Source organism: Pseudorasbora parva, chromosome 5 (assembly GCF_024679245.1).
Source record: "Pseudorasbora parva isolate DD20220531a chromosome 5, ASM2467924v1, whole genome shotgun sequence".
Taxonomy (NCBI): Eukaryota; Metazoa; Chordata; class Actinopteri; order Cypriniformes; family Gobionidae; genus Pseudorasbora; species Pseudorasbora parva.
The window spans coordinates 22,375,015-22,395,227 of NC_090176.1; the positions used below are offsets into that span (position 1 = coordinate 22,375,015).

General features: G+C 41.4%; 1 protein-coding gene across 2 annotated transcripts in view; it reads left to right on the forward strand.

Annotated features, from left to right (window-relative positions):
• The first annotated feature begins 5,588 nt into the window (after window positions 1-5,588).
• nrp2b (neuropilin 2b) overlaps window positions 5,589-20,213 on the forward strand; it is a 190,178-nt gene continuing 175,553 nt past the window's right edge. The window contains exons 1-2 of one of the 2 annotated variants that reach the window (XM_067443481.1): window positions 5,589-6,461; window positions 15,572-15,746. In XM_067443481.1, the coding sequence (XP_067299582.1) occupies window positions 6,392-6,461; window positions 15,572-15,746 (245 nt within the window). In that variant the 5' untranslated portion in view covers window positions 5,589-6,391. The remainder of the gene's footprint in view (window positions 6,462-15,571; window positions 15,747-20,213) is intronic. The other variant, XM_067443480.1, reaches the window with a different exon arrangement.

Sequence of the window (20,213 nt, forward strand, 5' to 3'; positions counted from 1 at the left end):
TCTCAACACATCATTGACGAGTGCCTGGAAAACCGCTGGGGAGTTGGAAAGGCCGAAAGGCATGACCAAGTATTCAAAATGCCCCCTGGGGGTATTAAATGCGGTTTTCCATTCATCCCCCTCCCTGATGCGAACCAAATGATAAGCGTTACGTAAGTCCAACTTCGTGAAGACGGATGCTCCCTGTAACCTCTCGAAAGCTGAAGACATCAACGGCAAAGGATAGGTATTCTTTACCGTGATGTTATTCAGCCCTCGGTAATCAATGCAAGGTCGCAGAGAACCATCCTTCTTCCCCACGAAGAAGAACCCCGCCCCCGCTGGAGAAGAGGAAGGGCGGATGAATTTGGAGGCTAGAGAATCAGAAATATATTTCTCCATGGCCTCCCTCTCTGGAATAGAAAGAGAGTATAGTTTGCCCTTAGGTGGAGACTTACCTGGGAGTAAATCTATAGCACAGTCATAGGGACGATGCGGAGGGAGAGAAGCAGCTCGGGACTTACTGAACACTTCCTTCAGGTCGAGGTACTCCGGAGGCACGTTAGACAGATTCACCGTCTCACTCTGAAAAACAGAACGAGAAACAGACGAACAAGCAGACACCAAACAAGACTCATAACATCTATCACTCCACGCAGACACAGAGTTTTGTCCCCAGTCAACCCTTGGATTGTGTAACTCCAGCCAAGGGTGACCGAGGACAACGGGAGCCAAAGGGGAGTCCAGGATGAAAAATGAAATGCGTTCTGTGTGGTTGCCGGAAGTGATCAGTGTAAGTGGTTCAGTGGTGAATGAAATGTCAGGGAGAACTTGTCCGTTGAGTGCGTTGACAGAAATGGTGTTCTTGAGTGCAATGGTGGGTATGTTAAGTTTGTGAGCAAGGGCAGAGTCAATGAAGTTACCTTCCGCTCCCGAGTCGAGGAGGGCGAGGCTGGAAAAATCCTGAGCTGCCCACAGCAATCTCACCGGGAGGAGAGTGGAGGATGAGGTCTTTTCCACGGAGATCCCGCCCGACAGTAGCCTTCCTTTTACCGCCGGGCGTGGTCTTTTACCGGGCAGGAGTCTAGCAGGTGTCCGTTCCCGCCGCAGTACAGGCAAAGACCACGGGATCTCCGTCTCGCCTTCTCCTCCCGGGAGAGCCGAGCTCGACCCACCTGCATGGGCTCCGGGTCGAAGGTGTAGCTGACCGCATCCGTAGCGCTGGCCTGAGGGCATTCGACACTCCCATGCTGAGGCTCCATCCTGGACCTCAGCCGACTCAGACGAGCGTCCACCCTCAAAGCAAGGTCAATGAGACCGTCAATCTCCTCCGGAAGGTCGATGGCGAATATCTCCTTCTGGATGCGGTCAGCCAGCCCATGCAGGAACATGTCCCACTGTGCCTCCTCGTTCCACTTGCACTCGGCGGCCAGGGTGCGGAACTCGATGGAATAATCCGAGACCGAGCGGTTACCTTGACGGAGCTCTGCGAGTTGACGTGCCGCTTCTCTTCCGGTCACCGCTCGGTCAAACACCCTTCTCATCTCCGCCGCCAGCGTCTGGAACGAGGAGCAGCAAGGATGTTGATTCTCCCACACCGCCGTTCCCCAAAGTGCGGCTCGTCCGGAGAGCAGGGTGAGGACGAATGCCACCTTGGATCTCTCCGTGTTGAAAGTCTGCGGTTGAAGAGCGAAAAACAAGGAACACTTGGTAAGGAAGGCTCTGCAAAAATTGCTCTCACCGGCATAACTCTCGGGGGTAGGCAGACGTGGTTCCGGTTGCCGCGATGCGGATGGTGTGTGGGGAATCGGCGGTGGGTCGGGCACAGTGGGACCGACGAGTTGTTGCATCTGTTGGGTCAGCTCGGCCACCCGTGCCACCAAGGTGTGTACTGCCTTTCCTGTGGCAGTTAAGTTCGCCTCCTGCTGGTCCAGTCTCTCGTTGCTGCTGGTCAGTAGGGCGTTGATACTCGCTGAATCCATGGTTGGTCAGAGCGTTCTGTAACGGATTCACAGAGGCAGGATTCAATTGCAAGTAACTAGTTTATTGACAGAAGTGTCACAGAAGCCAAAACTCAGAACACAGAAGAAGTCCGGATAAGACGGAGCAGTGAGAGAGACTCTGTTGGCGACACGGGCAGGCTGTGAGCAGCAGTAACTCGGGAGCGCGGTTGAGGTAATCCGGGAAGGGATCCAGCGTTTCACGGAAGGGGGAAATGACAACCAACACGGAGACACAAGGGGAAACATCCAACAACGCTCTGACAAAGACAAGAGAGAAACAGAGAGACTAAATAGGGTGAAGGTGATGAGTTGCAGCTGGTGCAGGTGATCAGCCACAGGTGCGTGATGAGCCAATCCCAGGCTCCGCCCTCACCTACATTCAACACGCACCCAAGAGTGAGACAGGGAATCCATGAACCGTGACACCACTATGGTCTCATGCTGTGGAACTCTTTCCCTGATGACCTATGTTGACCTAGTCAATTAGCACTTTTTGAAAGCAGGCTTGGTTTCTATGGTACTTCCCTAACTTACTTATCTTCCTAGTTTAAAATTAGCACACACTGTGATGAAATGGGTGATATTTCATCACCTTGGTTTTTTTTTTATGTTATTTTTTAGAGGTCAAATGGAGTCAAAATGTCTTGATAATTTGATATCGGTGTGTTTTATAAACTCACATGTAATCAAGGTGCAAATAAATAAAGTATTTTAGTACCTTGCTGGTTGCACCACTTGACAGTTTTGCATGTTAGATGATTTCCTTAACCTAATTCTCTTCTCTCTTCATTTATTTTGAATATTATATTACATATTTTGATTGAAATGTGTGGTTTTTACAGAAATACATATTTTGTTTGAGTCAAGCGGACTAACCTTAAACAAACCTTTTTATTCATGACTTGATATTCTTATTTCATGATCTAAGTTGTGTAAACCTGCATGATTAAATGTACAAGAAAAGTATTATAAAATATATTTTTATGAGATTTTTTTTCTCCATGAAAATGTGTTTTGTTCATGTCAAGTGGGGTAACCTTAAAACTTCTTCATATTCATGAATTGATATTCGTGTAACTACTGTATATCATGATTCAAAGTGCAACAAAAGAATGTTTTACTTGATGTCTACAGCACTTCACAGATTTGTACTTGTTTATTTTTATTAATTTGTATATTCCTGTATCCTTTGTTTTTGAACAATGTAATGTATGTCTTCAGTGACTTTCTTCTTGTACTTTCTTCCTTCCAGACATCTAGGAAACAGTGGTACCTGTAAACAAGCAGATGTGTCAGCAGTAGCTCCTTTTCGGCTCCATTTGAGCCGGACTTAAGCTCAAATGGCGTAAGAAGATGAAGTAGAGCCACTGCTGGGACCGCAGTGGGAACTTTCCGCCCTGTATGGCCATCATGAACCTCAGAGCTCACACGCACACGCACACACACACGCACACACTCAACACTTCCCCCGTGAGGCCGAGAGTGTGGATAACCGCACCACCATGCACAGAGGCTCCACTGTTCTTCAGAGATCCCCTCATGCTCATCCTGGCATTAGCCAATAAGATGGATGAGCACAGGTCTGCTGTGGGTCGAGGTGTGTGTGGACAGCACAGGCCAGACCTGTCAACGCTTCAAAGAGAAGCTGTTATTTTGCCCTGATCCAAGACCAGCTCTCACTATACCCAAACTCTGACCTCATCCGTGATAGCTGACACCACAAGACTGTTCTGAAGACAGTGTAAAATAGCAACCTTTATCAAGCATTACTGTTGACAGGCCCAAGTCCCCAGGTCAAATAGTGCAGTGATCTCAAGAGCTGAGAGATGGAGTCAGTACTCTCAGAGAGATAAGAGCACAGAAACCTGTCATTGAGGTCTTGTCAACTGACCTTTGAAACATCTCATTGAGTGGATGGTGATAATGAAAAGAAGTCCATTGTTTGCAAAAACAATCATGTTTTCTGCACTTCCTGTTTCCTCTATGATTCTCAGAATTAACCGCTCAGGCATGGCACTGCACATGACTAATCATTTGACTTCAATAAGACATGACCTGAAAATGACATGGCATCAAATCTAAGAAAAACTTCCCCGTGCTTCCCCTGCTGCTTGCCATCACAGCGTGTGCAGAGCGTGTGCAGGATGGTTGAAGAGGGAGAAGTTTATTTCAGGATCTGCAGGGTAATGCTTTTTCATTAAAGCCACTGTAGTTAGTGGCGAATCGGGGTCCTCATTGGCCCAGTGTTGGGTGGATATGAAGAGATCTGTGCACAAGAACATATTTGAGAGTCTGGGTTCCTTGCATAGATGTCGAAGCTTTGATGCACACAGTGTGGTTGGTGAGGTTTACTCTAGCCCTTCTTTCTAAACCCCAACCTCCCGCAATACTAGTGTCTCATTTCTGTCTTCATATGAGTACAGAGGGCCAAATTAAAGGACTCTGTATGGGCAAAGCCAGAGGGACATTGCTCTTCCCAATATCTGCTTTCTCTTCTCCTTTTCTCAGTGTCCCACACATCCTACCACAAACTTCTGCTTTTTGTTCTTATTTTAACTGTGAGTGTGTGTGTAATTGTTTTCAACAGTGCATCAGTCACAAGGAAAGAAAAACAGATGTTTTTAGTTTCTGTCAAACATCTGTCGTCATGGAACGTTTACCATTGGATTGTTCAGTTTCTTGTATTTTTGCTCAGCGTTTGACCCCTATACCCTTGTTGATCTTTCCTTGGCTTGCTGTCAGAAACATTTGCATTAATTCAACCTCAGCCGCACATTACCATGCACATTGCCTCACCTAATGCATGGCTCAACTCAGCATTTTCGCTTTTCTGCTTAAAGTCAACTTGAGGGCATCAAAACTTACTTTTCTAACATCAATCATGCATCGAGCAGTCAAACATAATGGCAGCTTATACATAATGATTATAATTACAACACTTTCCTTCTGTTGTTCCCTTGCGTCATTGGTATATTTGGGTCAATGATGTGACTCAATGAATTTAATGTTGTTGTTGTTGTGTTTTTGTGTCCGGATCTAATTATATATATATATATATATATATATATATATATATATATATATATATATATATATATATATATATATATATATATATATATATATATATATATATATATATATATATATATATAATCATTAGTAATCATTATTTAGCTATATATATATATATATATATATATATATATATATATATATATATATATATATATATATATATATATATATATTAGCTAAATAATTATTACTAATGATTAATGTCAGGTGGTGTAACTTGCATGGGTGCAACATGGTTACACCACTTTTTTCGAGTGATTAAATTATTTTTGTTGGAAACTATATATTAGCCTATTATTAACGTGTTTTCATATATATATATATATATATATATATATATATATATATATATATATATATATATATATATAACCGATACGAATACAAATATTGTATTGCTAAGAACTTAGCACGTGTGTTTTAAACTAGAATTTTGAAAGATTTTATTATTTTGGACATCACTGTTTGTCAGTGGCCAATCGTAAGCAGCATACATCGTATATACCACCTTGAAGAACCTCTCCAAACCAGCCTGTGGTTTCGCACAGCCACGAGCGTTTGACGAGCCCGTGTGGCTGTGGGCGCTTGTGTTTCCCTCGCTCGCCTTTTTATAGCGTAACTGCGGGACTAGTGGCTGGTCTTTAATCAGAGACTGGAGAGGCGGGCCGAGGTGCTGACTGTAATGCGATAGCTGCGCCCGTCCTTAATGCTATTACATCCACATGCTGCTGCCGCGCAAGACTCGGCGCTCAAACGCAGAGACGCGCAGTGCCAAAGAGACAGCGCGCGGAGTATCTCTATCACAAGACTTCAGTTACGGACCCGCTGCACAGAGGACCTCATCCAAGCTGCACTTTCCTGACAGTTTCCCGCCGTGGCCAGTATTTCCTAAGCGAGATAGAGCTTTTAGTGGTGGATTCTGTGGGGACGAGACCGGGGAAAAGCTTCATGTCAGTTGGATTTGAAGGCGAGAGAAAGCGTCGCTCACCTTACTCACTCACGCGCTGCTATAGCTCGAGGAAACCAAGCCAAAATATGTTTTTGGTCTGAACTCTGGTTTTAAAGAGAAAGGTATTTAGTTTTAAAGTGAGACGTTTTTCTTTGCTGCTGTTTTTTGTTTAGGATGTAACTGGAGATGTTAAACGGTCAGGTCTGGGTTGAATTTACGCATCCAGCATTTTAAAACATATCGAGAAAGCAGGCGGCAGAAATTGTCATCAGACTCAAGACACAAGTGGATACATCATCAGTGGACAGAACATTTTCAAAGAACGTCACAAGAACTTCAGTTTTTACTCTACACGCACTGGGTGAACATTCACCCAGAAAATATGGATTTATTCACAAAGCTCTGTGGATCTTTACTTGTCTTGTGCGCGGCATTAGTTTATGGAGAGGAGGGTAAGTTTTTGTTGTTTTGTCATTTGTTTATATATTTCTCATCTGAATCAGTTGCCAACATGTTTCCATTTTACGCTTTGAAACTGCACAAGGCACGAGGACCATATTACTGATATATTTCAGTTTAAAACTAATTTCGGGCATTTGTATTTAATTTTTTAGGGCTATTATCGTACCTTACAACTGACAGAAAAAACGTTAATTATGCTATATTTTACACTTACTCAAAAAAAGAAAAGAAAAAATAGCATAAAATAAGACAACTAAAATGCCAACATCACAATGATGAGCTTCTCGTATGCAACTTTCAGCAGGTTTTAGTGTGATGATGGGTGTAAGCTCACCGCGTGCGCTGGCAGTCTCTTGCCCGCTAGAGGTGACGCGCGTTCGGCATGAGCTCCGTCAAACGCCGCGCTTACCACCGCACATTTTCCCTGCACGTCTACGTATTTCTGATTAGCTGTGTAAGACAGTCTATTGTTTTTTTTAAGGATTCGGGGTATATTTCCCCTTCACTAACGCACATATAAACTCCGGCTAAATTACGCAGCAGATTCCCTTCACACCACAAACTAGATCCTAAATTGAACAGATCCTAAATTAAACTAGACCCTTAAAACCATATATGTATTTTTTACCTTATAAAGTCGTAACCCTCGGTGTTTTTCTAGTCACAATGTTCCCGTGTCATGGTTACTTATGCTTGACGACTGTATTTGTGCTACCGCGGGCACATGAGGCACCTCCACCGACTATCATGAAAAATATTAGCGCGAACACGGAATATAATGAAAATTTATGTTATAGGCTATAAAATATGTTTCACATTTGTATACTCGATTATATTCGTGGTTTTACATATTTCAATAGTCTTTATTTTACATTTTTTACACTCATTGCTGAGGTTTCTCAATTTGAAAGACGTTTTGAATGTCAACTATCTTTACTGAGAGTTTAATTAACATGCCTGACTGAAAAAACTCACCTCAATCACCGATACATTGATAAATCTTTCAAACAAACTGCTGAAATCCCGTAACGGAGACATATTTTCGCAATTCAGGGAAAATCGGGAAAGACGGATTACTAACCTCGACATTTGGGCATTATGAATGGATATACGTGTTTGTAAATGATAACTTCGCTTTCACGGAATCAGTGTGGTCTCTTGTTTCTGTCTTGGGTGAAAACTAATGCCAAAGGGGATTTTTAAACGGGGATTTTTCTGTTGTAGTACGTTTTGCTTTCAATGTTACGTATTACGCGACCATTCTGTGTCTCAAATAGCTTATTTATGTTTTTCGCGTGAATTTTTTGTAACTTTTTTTACATTCTCGAATGCAGATGGTGCATGTTTCTATACTCAGTTACTATAAATATAACAATATGGATTTGCCAAACTATAATAAATGCAGTTACTTTTTAATTAGATTTACCTAGTAGGCTACTAACAGGAATACAATAATAGAAATTGTGAGTCATTTTCATGTCGGAACACATGCGATAAACTACTTATAAGAGGATTAGCTTACCCAAAATAAATATTGTGTCATCATTTACTCACCCATGTTGTTTCAAACTGTCCTCCTTGGAACACAAAAGGAGATGTTAGGTAGAACATTTGTGACTGACAGTCGCAGTCACCATTCACTTCCATTGCATTTTTATTCGATACAATGAAAGTGAATGGAGACTGTGAAACAGATTTTTTTTTGTTCCATGTTAGAAGCCATGGGGGTGAATAAATTAAGACAGAAGTGTAATTTATATGCAAGCTATTCCTTTTAAGTTAGTCAGTTTGCTTTCTTTTTACTCTTAAAACATTTTCCCTTCAGTAAAGTTCTTTTGGAGTGGCGTTAGCTTTATTTTCCAACCAAATGTCGATGACAGTGCTGCCAGCCCCAACAGATCTGCGTTAGGATCTGCACCTGATCCAAGAGAGAGCTCTCCACAGGGGTCCTTCTAAAAGCCCAGCTATCTCTCCAACACAACAACGGTGCCTTAATTAGTCCTGTTAAGCTTCAGACGGTCTGAATCAGATGGATGAATGGTTTTGAGAGAGGGAGAATGGCTTAACCATCTACTGCTGGGACAGGAAGCCCTGGACTCAGCACACACAAGACGATAGGGGGGCTGAAGCCTCTTGTTCTAGTGCGGACAGAATGTAATAAGAAAGAACAACGGAGCTCTAAGTGTCTCGTCACCGTGATTAAATATCAGCTATTCATCAGCAGACGCTCACTCAGTGAAAACCAGAAACCGTATTGACTTCCGCCAGTCAGCTGCTGATATTTTCCAGCTCCTCTCCCGTGGCGGCGGTTATTGCTGCAGATGAGCCGTGTGGGTTGGTAGCATGCGGATGCGTGCGAATCTACATGTTTGAGCCTGAAAGACAGCATGTCCGGATGCTATTCCATATTTTCCTGGAGTGCCTACTGGTAAGAGCGCAAAGAGCATGTTGTTGGCAAAGCCTTGGCCACCTGCGCCTGGAGGCGACGCTGCGATTGATTACATGCTTATGCAGCTGTGCAGACACACCTGACCACCTGCAGAACCTCAACGCGCTCCGGAGAAACTACGGCTACCGGAGCAAACTCAACGGGTAGCCGCTTTGAAATCGCTGTTTAGCACACATCAGTATCCTGATAGAGGCCGCTGCATGTCGTGCTGAGTTTCCCAGGGAATATGAGAGCGATTCTCTCCTGGCGCTGGTTGTTTTCCGTGGCGTACGAAGTGAATGGGAACTCTTTAAAGTTTCATCGGATCCCTGCTAAGCCCATTTGTCATGTTCATTTTCTGCTGTTCGGTGGCCCCGAGCTTATTTCATTTTCCATGCGCACATCTTTGGTTTTATAGGCGATTGGTTCTGAGTTACACTTTTGAGTTGTTCATCCAGCTCTTAATGTGAGTCACCTGCATTTAGTCTGTTAGAGCTTCACTTTGTGTGTGTGTAGCGTTAGGTTTCATCCAGCAGCACCTCCTCTGAGCCCTTTAGACTGTTGACGCTGATAAAAGGCAGATGTGGACTTCTGGCAACCTCTTTGTGTGTGTTTAGGGTACTCGGTGTACCACAATCCAACAGTTTGATACCAATGAGATGAGACCAAGGCAATGCATTCCATGTCTAATCTCTTAAGATTGAACGTATCCCGGTGCCCTTTGCAGAATATGCCTCCTCTGTTGGGTGAAGTTTCTTGATCTGCAAACCAGTGAACTGCAGAGTTCAAGCAGGAACACATGCTTCAGTGTGAGCGATGGGCCAATTAGTATCACATACGTTTTTGCAACTTATAATCAGCTTGAATTGGTAAACGCACAAGATCTCCACCGACAATGGCCATTATGTAAATCACTGCAGTTTGTTGTCATGTCGGCTCCCTGCACTGTTTTCTTCTCCTTTCCGTCTCGTGTAATGGGTAATATTAGCACTCCCTCAGCAGAAAATGGGCCTGTAAATCAGCTAAAAGAAGGTCAGATATTTGTATTCGCTCCAACAAATGCGCCGGCGCTCGTTCACTCACTCTCGTGTGGCAGGCGCTGGAAAAGTGCTGAAACAGTGCTATCGGGATGAAATTCAAAACAAGCAAGAAACCCATAAATAATGCAGCTCCATTCTCATTCCCCCACCCACCTGCTCAGCACCGTTTACAGTTACTTATGGCCCTAAAGCGAGGGGGCCGGCAGCAGGCCTACCCACCGGCAGCATCCTCAATCCTGCAGGAAGTGAGGCGGGGAGAGACGTCTCGTATCTAAAGAGAGAAGAGAAGAGGAGCGGGGTTGTGCGAACTGACAAAGTGCCGACACCGGAAGCTCTGACAGGATGAGATCTGTGGCTGTTGTTGTGTGTGTACTCAGCAGAACTCCCTAGCTGACTGGGGTTGTGCAGAATAGTGAGCTTTCGGCTGCTGAGGCTTATGGTAAGTGAGGATGGAAGATACTATTGATTCGTCCAACAATCAAAGCTATTGATTGGTTCAACCAAGATTTGATTTTGTCAATCGAAGGAGCTCTGTTAGTAGACTCAGTTTCTATTGAACAGTGTGACGTTCTTCTGTAGTGTGGGGCAGCATATGACTGGCTGAGATCTTTCTGTTTTGTCGGGCTGACACTGTGAGCCCAACTTAGGACAGTTTTTAATTTATTTATCCAATTATTATAGGTCAATTGAGAGTGCACACAGTTATTTTTTGTTTGTTGCACTTGCCGGTTAGGCAGTTGCCTTGGGCTTGTACTGACACCTTGTGGCTTGGATGTAGGAATGTGCAACAACAACACAAAAAAAAAAAAAATAGTTGATGCCATTTTAGAAATACACCAATTGTAGTTATTAGGGCTCTCACAATACCAGATTTTTTGCTTTACGATTATCATGGGCAAAATAATTTACAATAACGATATATTGCGATATCTGTAGAAATCTTGAAAAATTACATTTCAAAAATTAAGTAATTTGTTTTATTACTTTCCGCTTGTGGATTTTGTGTGCAAGGGCGCCCTCTGGCATCAACAAATTTCATGTGACAGTTTAACACTGTACTTTTCATTTTATGCTTTATGGTTATCGCAATATATTGCAATACCCGTAGTTAACATGATAACAATATTTCATTTTTAAATATCACGATAACCATCAAAACGTGGCACCCCTAGTACTTATAGTTAATGTATTGTAAAATAATTTTAAATGTCTCATGTTGCATGGTGGTAATGTGATCTCAATGAGGTGTCTTCCCGCCATGAGGCGACCTGTTTCATGTAAAATTAATAATAGCTTTTATTATTAATCTCATATAAGTAGACATCATTTTAAACAAAGTACTGTTAATGTCTTTACGTGTAAACTTTTTGATGAGCAGAGCACTTTTAAATAGGTATGTGTTTTCAGCATCAATAATGTTTCCATTATTAATATATAATGATGCCCAAGAGACATCACCTTTATTTGTATTTGGTGCATTGCAAATGCAAATCATCCCCAAGAACGGCAAACACAACCAAAGTCACACACTTTGGGTGTTGACTTGGGCAAAGTCGCCAGGGCTGCATACTGCTGTGATAGCATGTGGCAGAGACTGTAGATGGATAGACTCCTTTAGCAGTACAGACACAATAATTCATGAGGCCACCACACACAGCAACACAACACTACTGCAGTATCTGTCGCTCTCTCTGCTCGGAGTGGAAATGGATCTCTGCACTGTTCGGTTTGGTTGAGGCCCAGGGCTTAGGCAGGAAGATCACCTCCTAATGAGGCCCGTCACCCCGTCATCATTTCTGCAAGAACATATGAATGAATCGACCTGGAACACATGAGAAAGGCCTACAGCCTGTTTGGTGCATAACTAACTACATATTTCGAAACTCAACTAGTCAGTGGGTTGCTTGAACGACTAGTTGTTGTTTTTTTCAGATTTGCATTTACATGATGACACATTGTTGTGTTGAAAACAGCTGGACAGGGTTCAACAAAACAGGAACAGACCACAGGGTCTATTTTTAACTTAACATGCTGACTTAAAAATGCAGTGCTTATGATGGGACATTCAGAAACAGCATGAGATCCCACACAACAACGAAGAAAACCACCGGATCGAAGATGGATGGATTTAAAGACTTCCAGAGATGTAAACTGTCTAACAGCTAAAGCACAGCATGCTAGTTACAGTTACAAATATAAAACTATATAATATAATATATAATACAATATCAAAACTATAAAAATCTATAGATAGTCTAGAAAAAACTAACAACTACATGAGTGGTCGACCATTGTGACCAATACATGCAGGAAAATCTTTAAATTCAGTTGTTGTTTTGCAATTTAGAACTAAATGTGCCATTTTAGGCAAGATTGTGAGGGATCTGTCATCACCCTATTCAGTATTGAATATCAGTATTGAGGCCAAGTTAGATCAGAGGTGATTGGTCTGCTGGGTTTAAGAATTAGGAAGCATTTAGTTTGGTTTAGTTGCAGTGTAAATCTGTAAGGTACGAAGAGGTCGCATCCCACCACATCCATCTCTTTTTCCGACGGTGAGAAAGTCGGCGACTGAACACCAGAGATCAAGTGTGCAATACAGATGAGTAGTAATTGTTTGCAGAAAGTGCTGTGGAAACCAGCCACAGACCTCAAACTGTCAATCAAAGCTCTCACTTCCTCTGAACTGCTTCCCAGCGTCCCCACTGGGCCACTATGTGTGACGCTAGAACATCAGCTCCGTGCATGCCGGTTGCGGAGTATTTGTTGTGAATTTCAAGTAACGGCAGCAGAGTGCGTGCCGTATGTTCCTCCTTGCTGGGTTACTGCTGATGAACTGAAACCGCTGAGCAAGGACCACACGGAATCGCCACCACAGAATTCCACAGATTCCCACAGAATCGAATGCCTTTTTTTTGCTGAGTTTGGGTGACTGTGCTTTAAACTACCCATATGATTGGAGCACTCTTGGTTTAACAAGGAACAGTTCACATGAAAATAATAATTTACTCACCCCCATGTCGTTTTAAACCTGTAAACTCTTAAACAAATAAAGGTTCATTATTGCATTGATGGTTCAATGAAGAAACTTTAACATCTACATTAAAAACACACAAAAAACTAAAGATTTTTATTATTATTATTATTATTATTATTATTATTATTATTATTATTATTATTATTATTATTATTATTATTATTATTATATGGAATCGCTATGGAAGCCCTTTTTGGCCACTAAATAAAAAATAAAAACAGTAATTATGACTTTTTATCTCAGAATTCTGACTTTTTTTTCTCACAATTGTGAGTTCTAAAATCAGAATTCTGAGATATAAACTTGCAATTGCATGATATAAAGTAACATTTCTGATATTTTTTTCTCACGATTGCATGTTATAAAGTCACAAATCTGTGACATAAAGTCAGAATTCTGAGTTAAAAACTCGCAATTGCGTGATATAAAGTCACAATTCTGAATTTTTTTTCATAATTGCGAGTTATAAAGTTAGATTTCTGAGATATAAACTTGCGTGATATAAAGTCACAATTCTGACATTTTTTCTCTCAATTGCGTGTTATAAAGTCGGAATTCTGTGACATAAAGACAGAATTCTGAGATATAAACTTGCAATTGCGTGATGTAAAGTCGCAATTCTGAGATATAAAGACAGAATTCTGAGATATAAACTCGCAATTGCGTGATTTAAAGTTGGAATTCTGAGAAATAAACTCGCAATTGCGTGATATAAAGTCACAATTCTGACCGAGAAATAAAGTCAGAATTGCCAGTCTATATGTCAGAATTCTGACTTTATAACTCGCATTTTATAACTGTGAGAAAAAATGTAAGAATTCTGAGATAAAAAGAAATTTATCAGTGTGCAATTACTCTTTTTGTTTTTTTTTACTTAATGGCAGAAACGGGTTTCCATACATCGCTGAGAAAACCCTCTTTTGGAATCTTTATATTTAAGAGTATACAACTCACTTTCTCATGTAGAACACAAAGAGAAGATATTTTGAAGAATGCTACAAATGCTTTTGTCCATATAATGAAAGTCAATGGGGTCCAAAACATCACTGGATCCCACTTGGCTTTCACTCTATGGACAAAAGCATTTGAAGCATTTTCCAAAATATCTCGAAGCCATCTTGAATCATTCAGTGCCTCCGCACCGTAAAACATTCATACGCCGCCTCGCCTCCAACATGTGTGTTCGGTGCATTCTGACATCGTACCACTCTAGCAGAGGTTAAACAGCTGTGCCTCAATACTATGATCAGAGCAATAATGAATGAGAGCCATATCAATTATTTGAGCTGTGGGAGCCGAGGGCTTGTCCGGGAAGAGAACGGTAAACACAGGCAGGGGAGAGAGCAAATGAGTGCGCTATCTATGCGTTTTCCACACAGAAAGACGTCTTTGTGGCTGATCACTACACTCCTCACAGCATTGGGTTGACCTTTGACCATTATGCAGACACACTTCCTGTCACTGAATAGTTTGTCCTGTGTGATAGACTGGTTATTATTCTGAAGATGCATCTGAAGATTGTGTCCTAATGTTTGTAAATTGCAGACTGCTTGTCAGTGATACAGTTGACAACTGGGACAGACACAGCAGTTTCTTTGATTTCCCAGTTTGTGTTGATTCGTATACACATCGGAATACAGAACAAAGGCTTTTAGTTACTAAGTCATGACTGATTTACTTGTTGACTAGCAGAGGTCAGCCATGTCCTTTGTATCAATTAGAATCATTAGTGTCATATTGACGCATGTGTACTTAGAGGTGAACTATGTAGTATTTTTGCAGTAAAATATCCCAAAACCACTAGGCCAGGGTTATATATTGTGTTCACTTGAGTTCTTACAATATCCCAAATGCTTCCAACTATTTGTAAATTGTGAGAAAATTGCTATTTTAACCAAGGAGCTGGGACATCTGAGGGAGTTGCCTGTCAATTACATCATATCTGCGTTACCCTCGGTTTTCGGTTTTATTTGGCAGAAGTGCTTTACTCTTAGCAGTGTGAACATGTCACAGCAGCCGCAGAGCGAACGCACAGAGTAACGTCATAACATCATTTTAAACACACTTAAATGTATCTAATTTGATAAACAGAGCAGTGTTACCTCATACTCATGACCAGAAAAACAGAAATGGCGCCCGTGACTGTGTCCCGTCATAACAAAAGTCCCTTTGCTCGCGAGGCGTGTGTTGCTCAACAATCCCTCCAGCGGCCTTGCTCAGCTCCAAAACACTCTGCCCTGTTCTGCTTCATACTACATTAACGTTAATAATCACATCCATGAACATAAATCCTATCCTGATTCTTTTCCACCGGCTGTGAGATGAAGACCACATGTCCCAAGATTCTGCGCTCAAACTCGGCGTCCTTTGTTTTTAATAGGCGCCCTCTAGCGGATGGAAACATGACATAGTGCAGCTTTAATCACTTCAATCATTTGACAAAATAACCATTGAGTAACGTTCAAATGAACTTGTTTTAAATCAAAAATATGATTTAATATGATTTAGTGAATATAAATGCAGTAAAAGACGCATTCACAGTGCATTTGAAGCATTTGAGTAAAATGTAATCACATATTTCACCTCTCTTTCCAGAGTCATGTGGTGGGAATTTGGATGCCAGTGACGCAGGCTACATCACAACACCCGGTTACCCGCTGGAGTACCCGCCCCACCAGAACTGCCGATGGGTGATCACTGCACCCGAACCGTCCCAGCGCATTGTCCTTAACTTCAACCCACACTTTGAGCTTGAGAAACTGGACTGCAGGTGAGCTTCATGGGCTATACGCAGCTGATTATTAAATGAGAGTAAGAAACTATGTATTCATAACCACGTGATGAGGTAAAAGCAGAAACAAAGGTCCAGTGCAGTATATCAAAGCTGACGAGCTACACCCAAGAGGCAACGCGGTAATCTGCTTCTTTTATATTTTATTCATTCTGCTGCTTAATATGAGTCATAACTGTAGTGGTTTCTTTAAATAGTTGATTCGGAAAAGACTGTTGATGTTTCTTGCCTATTGATTGTTGGAGCCTTCCTGTGATGCCCTGCTGAGTCTGGCTCTAGTCGACATTACACACACTCTCTTCGCTTTAATTAAATATCCAATAAACAAAGCTTTGACACACATTTCTGGGAATCATGAAAACGTGCAGACTTGAGCTCTCAGCATGCGTTTCACCGGCAGCTGTGTCGACTCCTCCCCCTATTGGACAGCAGCAGAAATGCACAGAATGTGGTCAGGATTATAACTGTACATGGAGTTTTAGTGTATTTTCACAGTTTGGGTGGATTTGTTTTAAAGCTTGTTTGGTAAAGTGGGACGAATTCGGGGGGAATTAACAGCTGCTACTGAAGACTTTGACATTCATGAGTCATGTTTTACAAACCCTTCTCGGCAGAGCCACAAAGCCTGTCACAACCTGCCACTTTCAGCTCTCTCACTCTTCTCACTGAATATTGCCCTTTGTCCTTTTGGCATTTATTAACATTTTGGATGTATTAATTATACATAGAAGTGTTTTTAAAGAGAGATTTATGGGATGGCTTTTGACATTCCTTTGTTGAAATTGGAGCATTAATTTTTCAGAAGCTTTTGTTGAAAGTGTCTTCACTGAGCACTTCCAGTGAGCACAGCAACACAGAGAGAGAGAGAAAGAGAGAGAGACATCAAAAGACAGAGACAGCAAAGTCTGATATGTGTTTCATTTCAGCACTTTGCTTACCCCTTAGTGGTTTGAGAACGGGATAGTACTGTTGTTATTTTCGTCTCTCTTTTTTCCTCCACCCTGGCTTGATTGACAGAAGATGCAACACGTTCCATTACATCACACATCCTTTTCCGTGCTTTCCTCCCACAGGGGATTTCTTTGCGCGTCCATTAGTAAACAGAACTCCATATTGAATCAGACACATTGCCACATTTGGAAAAGAGGAAAGTGGACAGTTTCCCAGTAGTTCTCAGGTTAGCACAACCAGATCTAAGACTTAAAACAGATGTTTCTTTTTTTAACCTTCCATCTTCACAACTCATCTGCTACTCCGCTATAAATGTTCAGACTTGTACATTTTGAAAAAAATGTAAGTGCTGGTTGCAGTGCTGTTTGGTTATATATATATATATATATATATATATATATATATATATATATATATATATATGTGATAGGTTGCCACCTGTGCAATATGTCCATTCGTTCCTTGCTACTAAATATTCCACAGTTAACTGTGTAGTGGTATTATAACAAGATGCAGGCAATTTGGAACAACAGCCACTTAGCCACGTAAAATCAAAAAGCAGGGTCAGCGCATGCTGAGGCACACACCGACTTTTTGCAGAATCCGTAGCTACAGACCTCCAAACCTTGTGTGGCCTTCATATTAGCTCAAGATCCGTGCGCAGAGAGCTTCATGAAATAGGTTTCCATGGCTGAGCAGCTGCATCCAAGCCTTAAATCACCAAGTGCAATGCAAAGTATGGGATGCAGTGGTGTAAAGCACGCCACCACTGGAATTGGTCTGGGTTTGGTGGTTGCCAGGAAACTGGTACTTGCCTCACTGCATTGTGCCAAGTGTAAAGTTTGGTGGAGGGAGGTTATGGTGTGAGGTTGTTTTTCAGGGATTGGGCTTGGCCCCCTTTGTTTAAGTGAAAGTAACTCCTAATGCTTCAACATACCAAGACATTTTGGATAATTGTCATGCTCCCAACTTTGTGGGAACAATTTGGGGATGGCCCCTTCCTGTTTCAACATGACTGCACACCAGTCCACAAAGCAAGGTCCATAAAGACATGGGTGATCAAATTTGGTGTGGAGGAACTTGACAGGCCTGCACAGCGTCCTGACCTCAGCCGGATAGAACACCTTTGGGATGATATAAAGCGAAAACTGCGAGCCAGGTCTTCTTGTCCAACATCAGTGCCTGACCTCACAAATAAGCTTCTAGAAGAAAATTCCCACAAACACACTCCTAAACCTTATGGAAAGCCTTCTTAGAAGAGTTGAAGCTGTTTTAGCTGCAATGGGTCGGCCAACTATATTAAACCTTACAGATTAAGAAGGGGATGTGCATGTGCATGTAAATTAAAGTTGTAAATATGTAAAGGCAAGCGTACCAAATCTTTTGGCAATGTAGTATGTGTTTATATATATATATATATATATATATATATATATATATATATATATATATATATATATATATATATATATATATATATATATACACACACACACAGAGAGGGGATTTATTTAACCAAAAAAACCAAAAAATAATTTTTGTATGAATCATATAATGCTCAATGTTAAAAAAATTAAGCTCTGAGTGCACCTAAGCAGAAAATACACAGACACAAAAACACTTTCAGTGTGAATGTCCACTAAGTCACAGCAGTAACCTAGCTACATTTTTCATCAAAAATGACCTCTCAAAAAATGTGCCTATTGATTCAGTTTTTTGTATGTGAATTTTGCAAATATGGTTCACTAAACTGAAAAGAATTGAGTCAAAAGAATGTTTAATTACCAAATGATTGGAATCAACAGAAATACAGGGCACAACTGCTGAAATATTCACAATGAAAGCGCTCCATGGTACATTCAGTGGTACAGCTATATACAGCTGTATATATAATATTTAAGCTAATCACCATCTTGACCCTGTTCTCTACCTTTCCATCTCTCTCTGAAGTCCTCCAACCATAAACCACATAAAGGTTAAATATGGTTATTTACAGCCTGTGACTTTAGTGCAGAAAGATGGTGGAAGCTGCTGTTATGTCTGATCTGTAGGCCTCATAAAAGCACAAATTATATATCAGCATCTTCTGTTTAACACAAAGTCACTCTCTTCTTGGCTAAAATCACTTCCCTAGCTCTTTTGTTTCTTTAACTCCCTGACTTGTTCCCTGCTGTTTTTCTAGTGATTATTGTTTTTGTCACTTGGCCAGGCAGATGAATTAAGGACAAAGTTCGGAGTATCGAGTTCTATTGGAGTTCGACACAATCACAATTGTTAATGCTTAGTAAACACAAGCACTTATTTAATAAGCAAGATGTCAAATGATCTATCCATTAAGATTAAACACAGCCACCTGTGATTCTCCCATTAGCTTTGCAAAAGAAAACCATCACGTGGCGCCATACCGGAGAGAACTCTTTGTGACTCTTTTGTTGCGTTGTCGAGACTTACAGACGGATAGCAATGTTCCACTAGACTATACTACACAACCATTCAACCCTACCGCATGATATAAACCATGCATATAGTTTTGCTCTTGTAAACGAATGTATAAAGGATCATTCAGTAATGTTGAATTATATTTTTGACTGAATGAAATCAATTAATTTAGATTTTGCCACGAGCACATTTTCTTTAACTGCTCCTATTATAGATGTGTGTGATGTGATAGTGCTGTATGTATCATAAGCTCTCACACAAATTGTGGTATAGACACGGGGGGAAGACAATTTATTTGATCTATGTTGATCCCGAGGTAGTAACAGCTCAGTATCTTTCCACTGGACACAAACTGGCTCCATCAGCAGCTAAGCGCCATACTTAATTTATTTAACCTGAAGCGTTTTCCCTGTCAGATATGATTATGCAGCTCAGGGATCATATCCAGGCATGCCTCTCAGTCCTAACTGACAGATGTTTATATGCACACATGCTGAAAACTGGCTGTACTACAGGGTTTCTCCTTTAACCTCATGAAGTTTAGTCTGCTCGTCTGCCACCACACCCTTTAATTTCTCCTTCAACTCTGTCATAACCTCACTTTTTCATCCATTATGTCTTCCTAGGTTTGTAATTCTTCCTCCACCCATCTGAAAAGATTAGGCCATACTGGTCCAGGCTGGTTTACGCTGGTGGGCTTGAAGTTGGTTCACAAGGATTGTTTTTCTAGTAAAGCTAAGCTAGTTGACTACGGATTGATTAGCTAGATAAAACCCTGGCATAAATTATATCAAATGATGATTTTCCCTTCTCTTGATCTCTCTTTCTTTCCCTTCATACATTGCGTCTGATTAAAATGACTCATCTCCCAAGGCATGGCCCATTCTCTGCATTGCCTTTTTTCCACATTACCCTAGTCGTCTCTCTCTCTCTCATTAAACACAGATGAGGCAAACAGTGTTGATAGTCCAGCCACGCTGTCACTGCAAACACTTCCTCCACAGCATTTCCAATTCTCTCTAGAGACTGAAGGTGGGAAAAGTTGTCACTTTACTA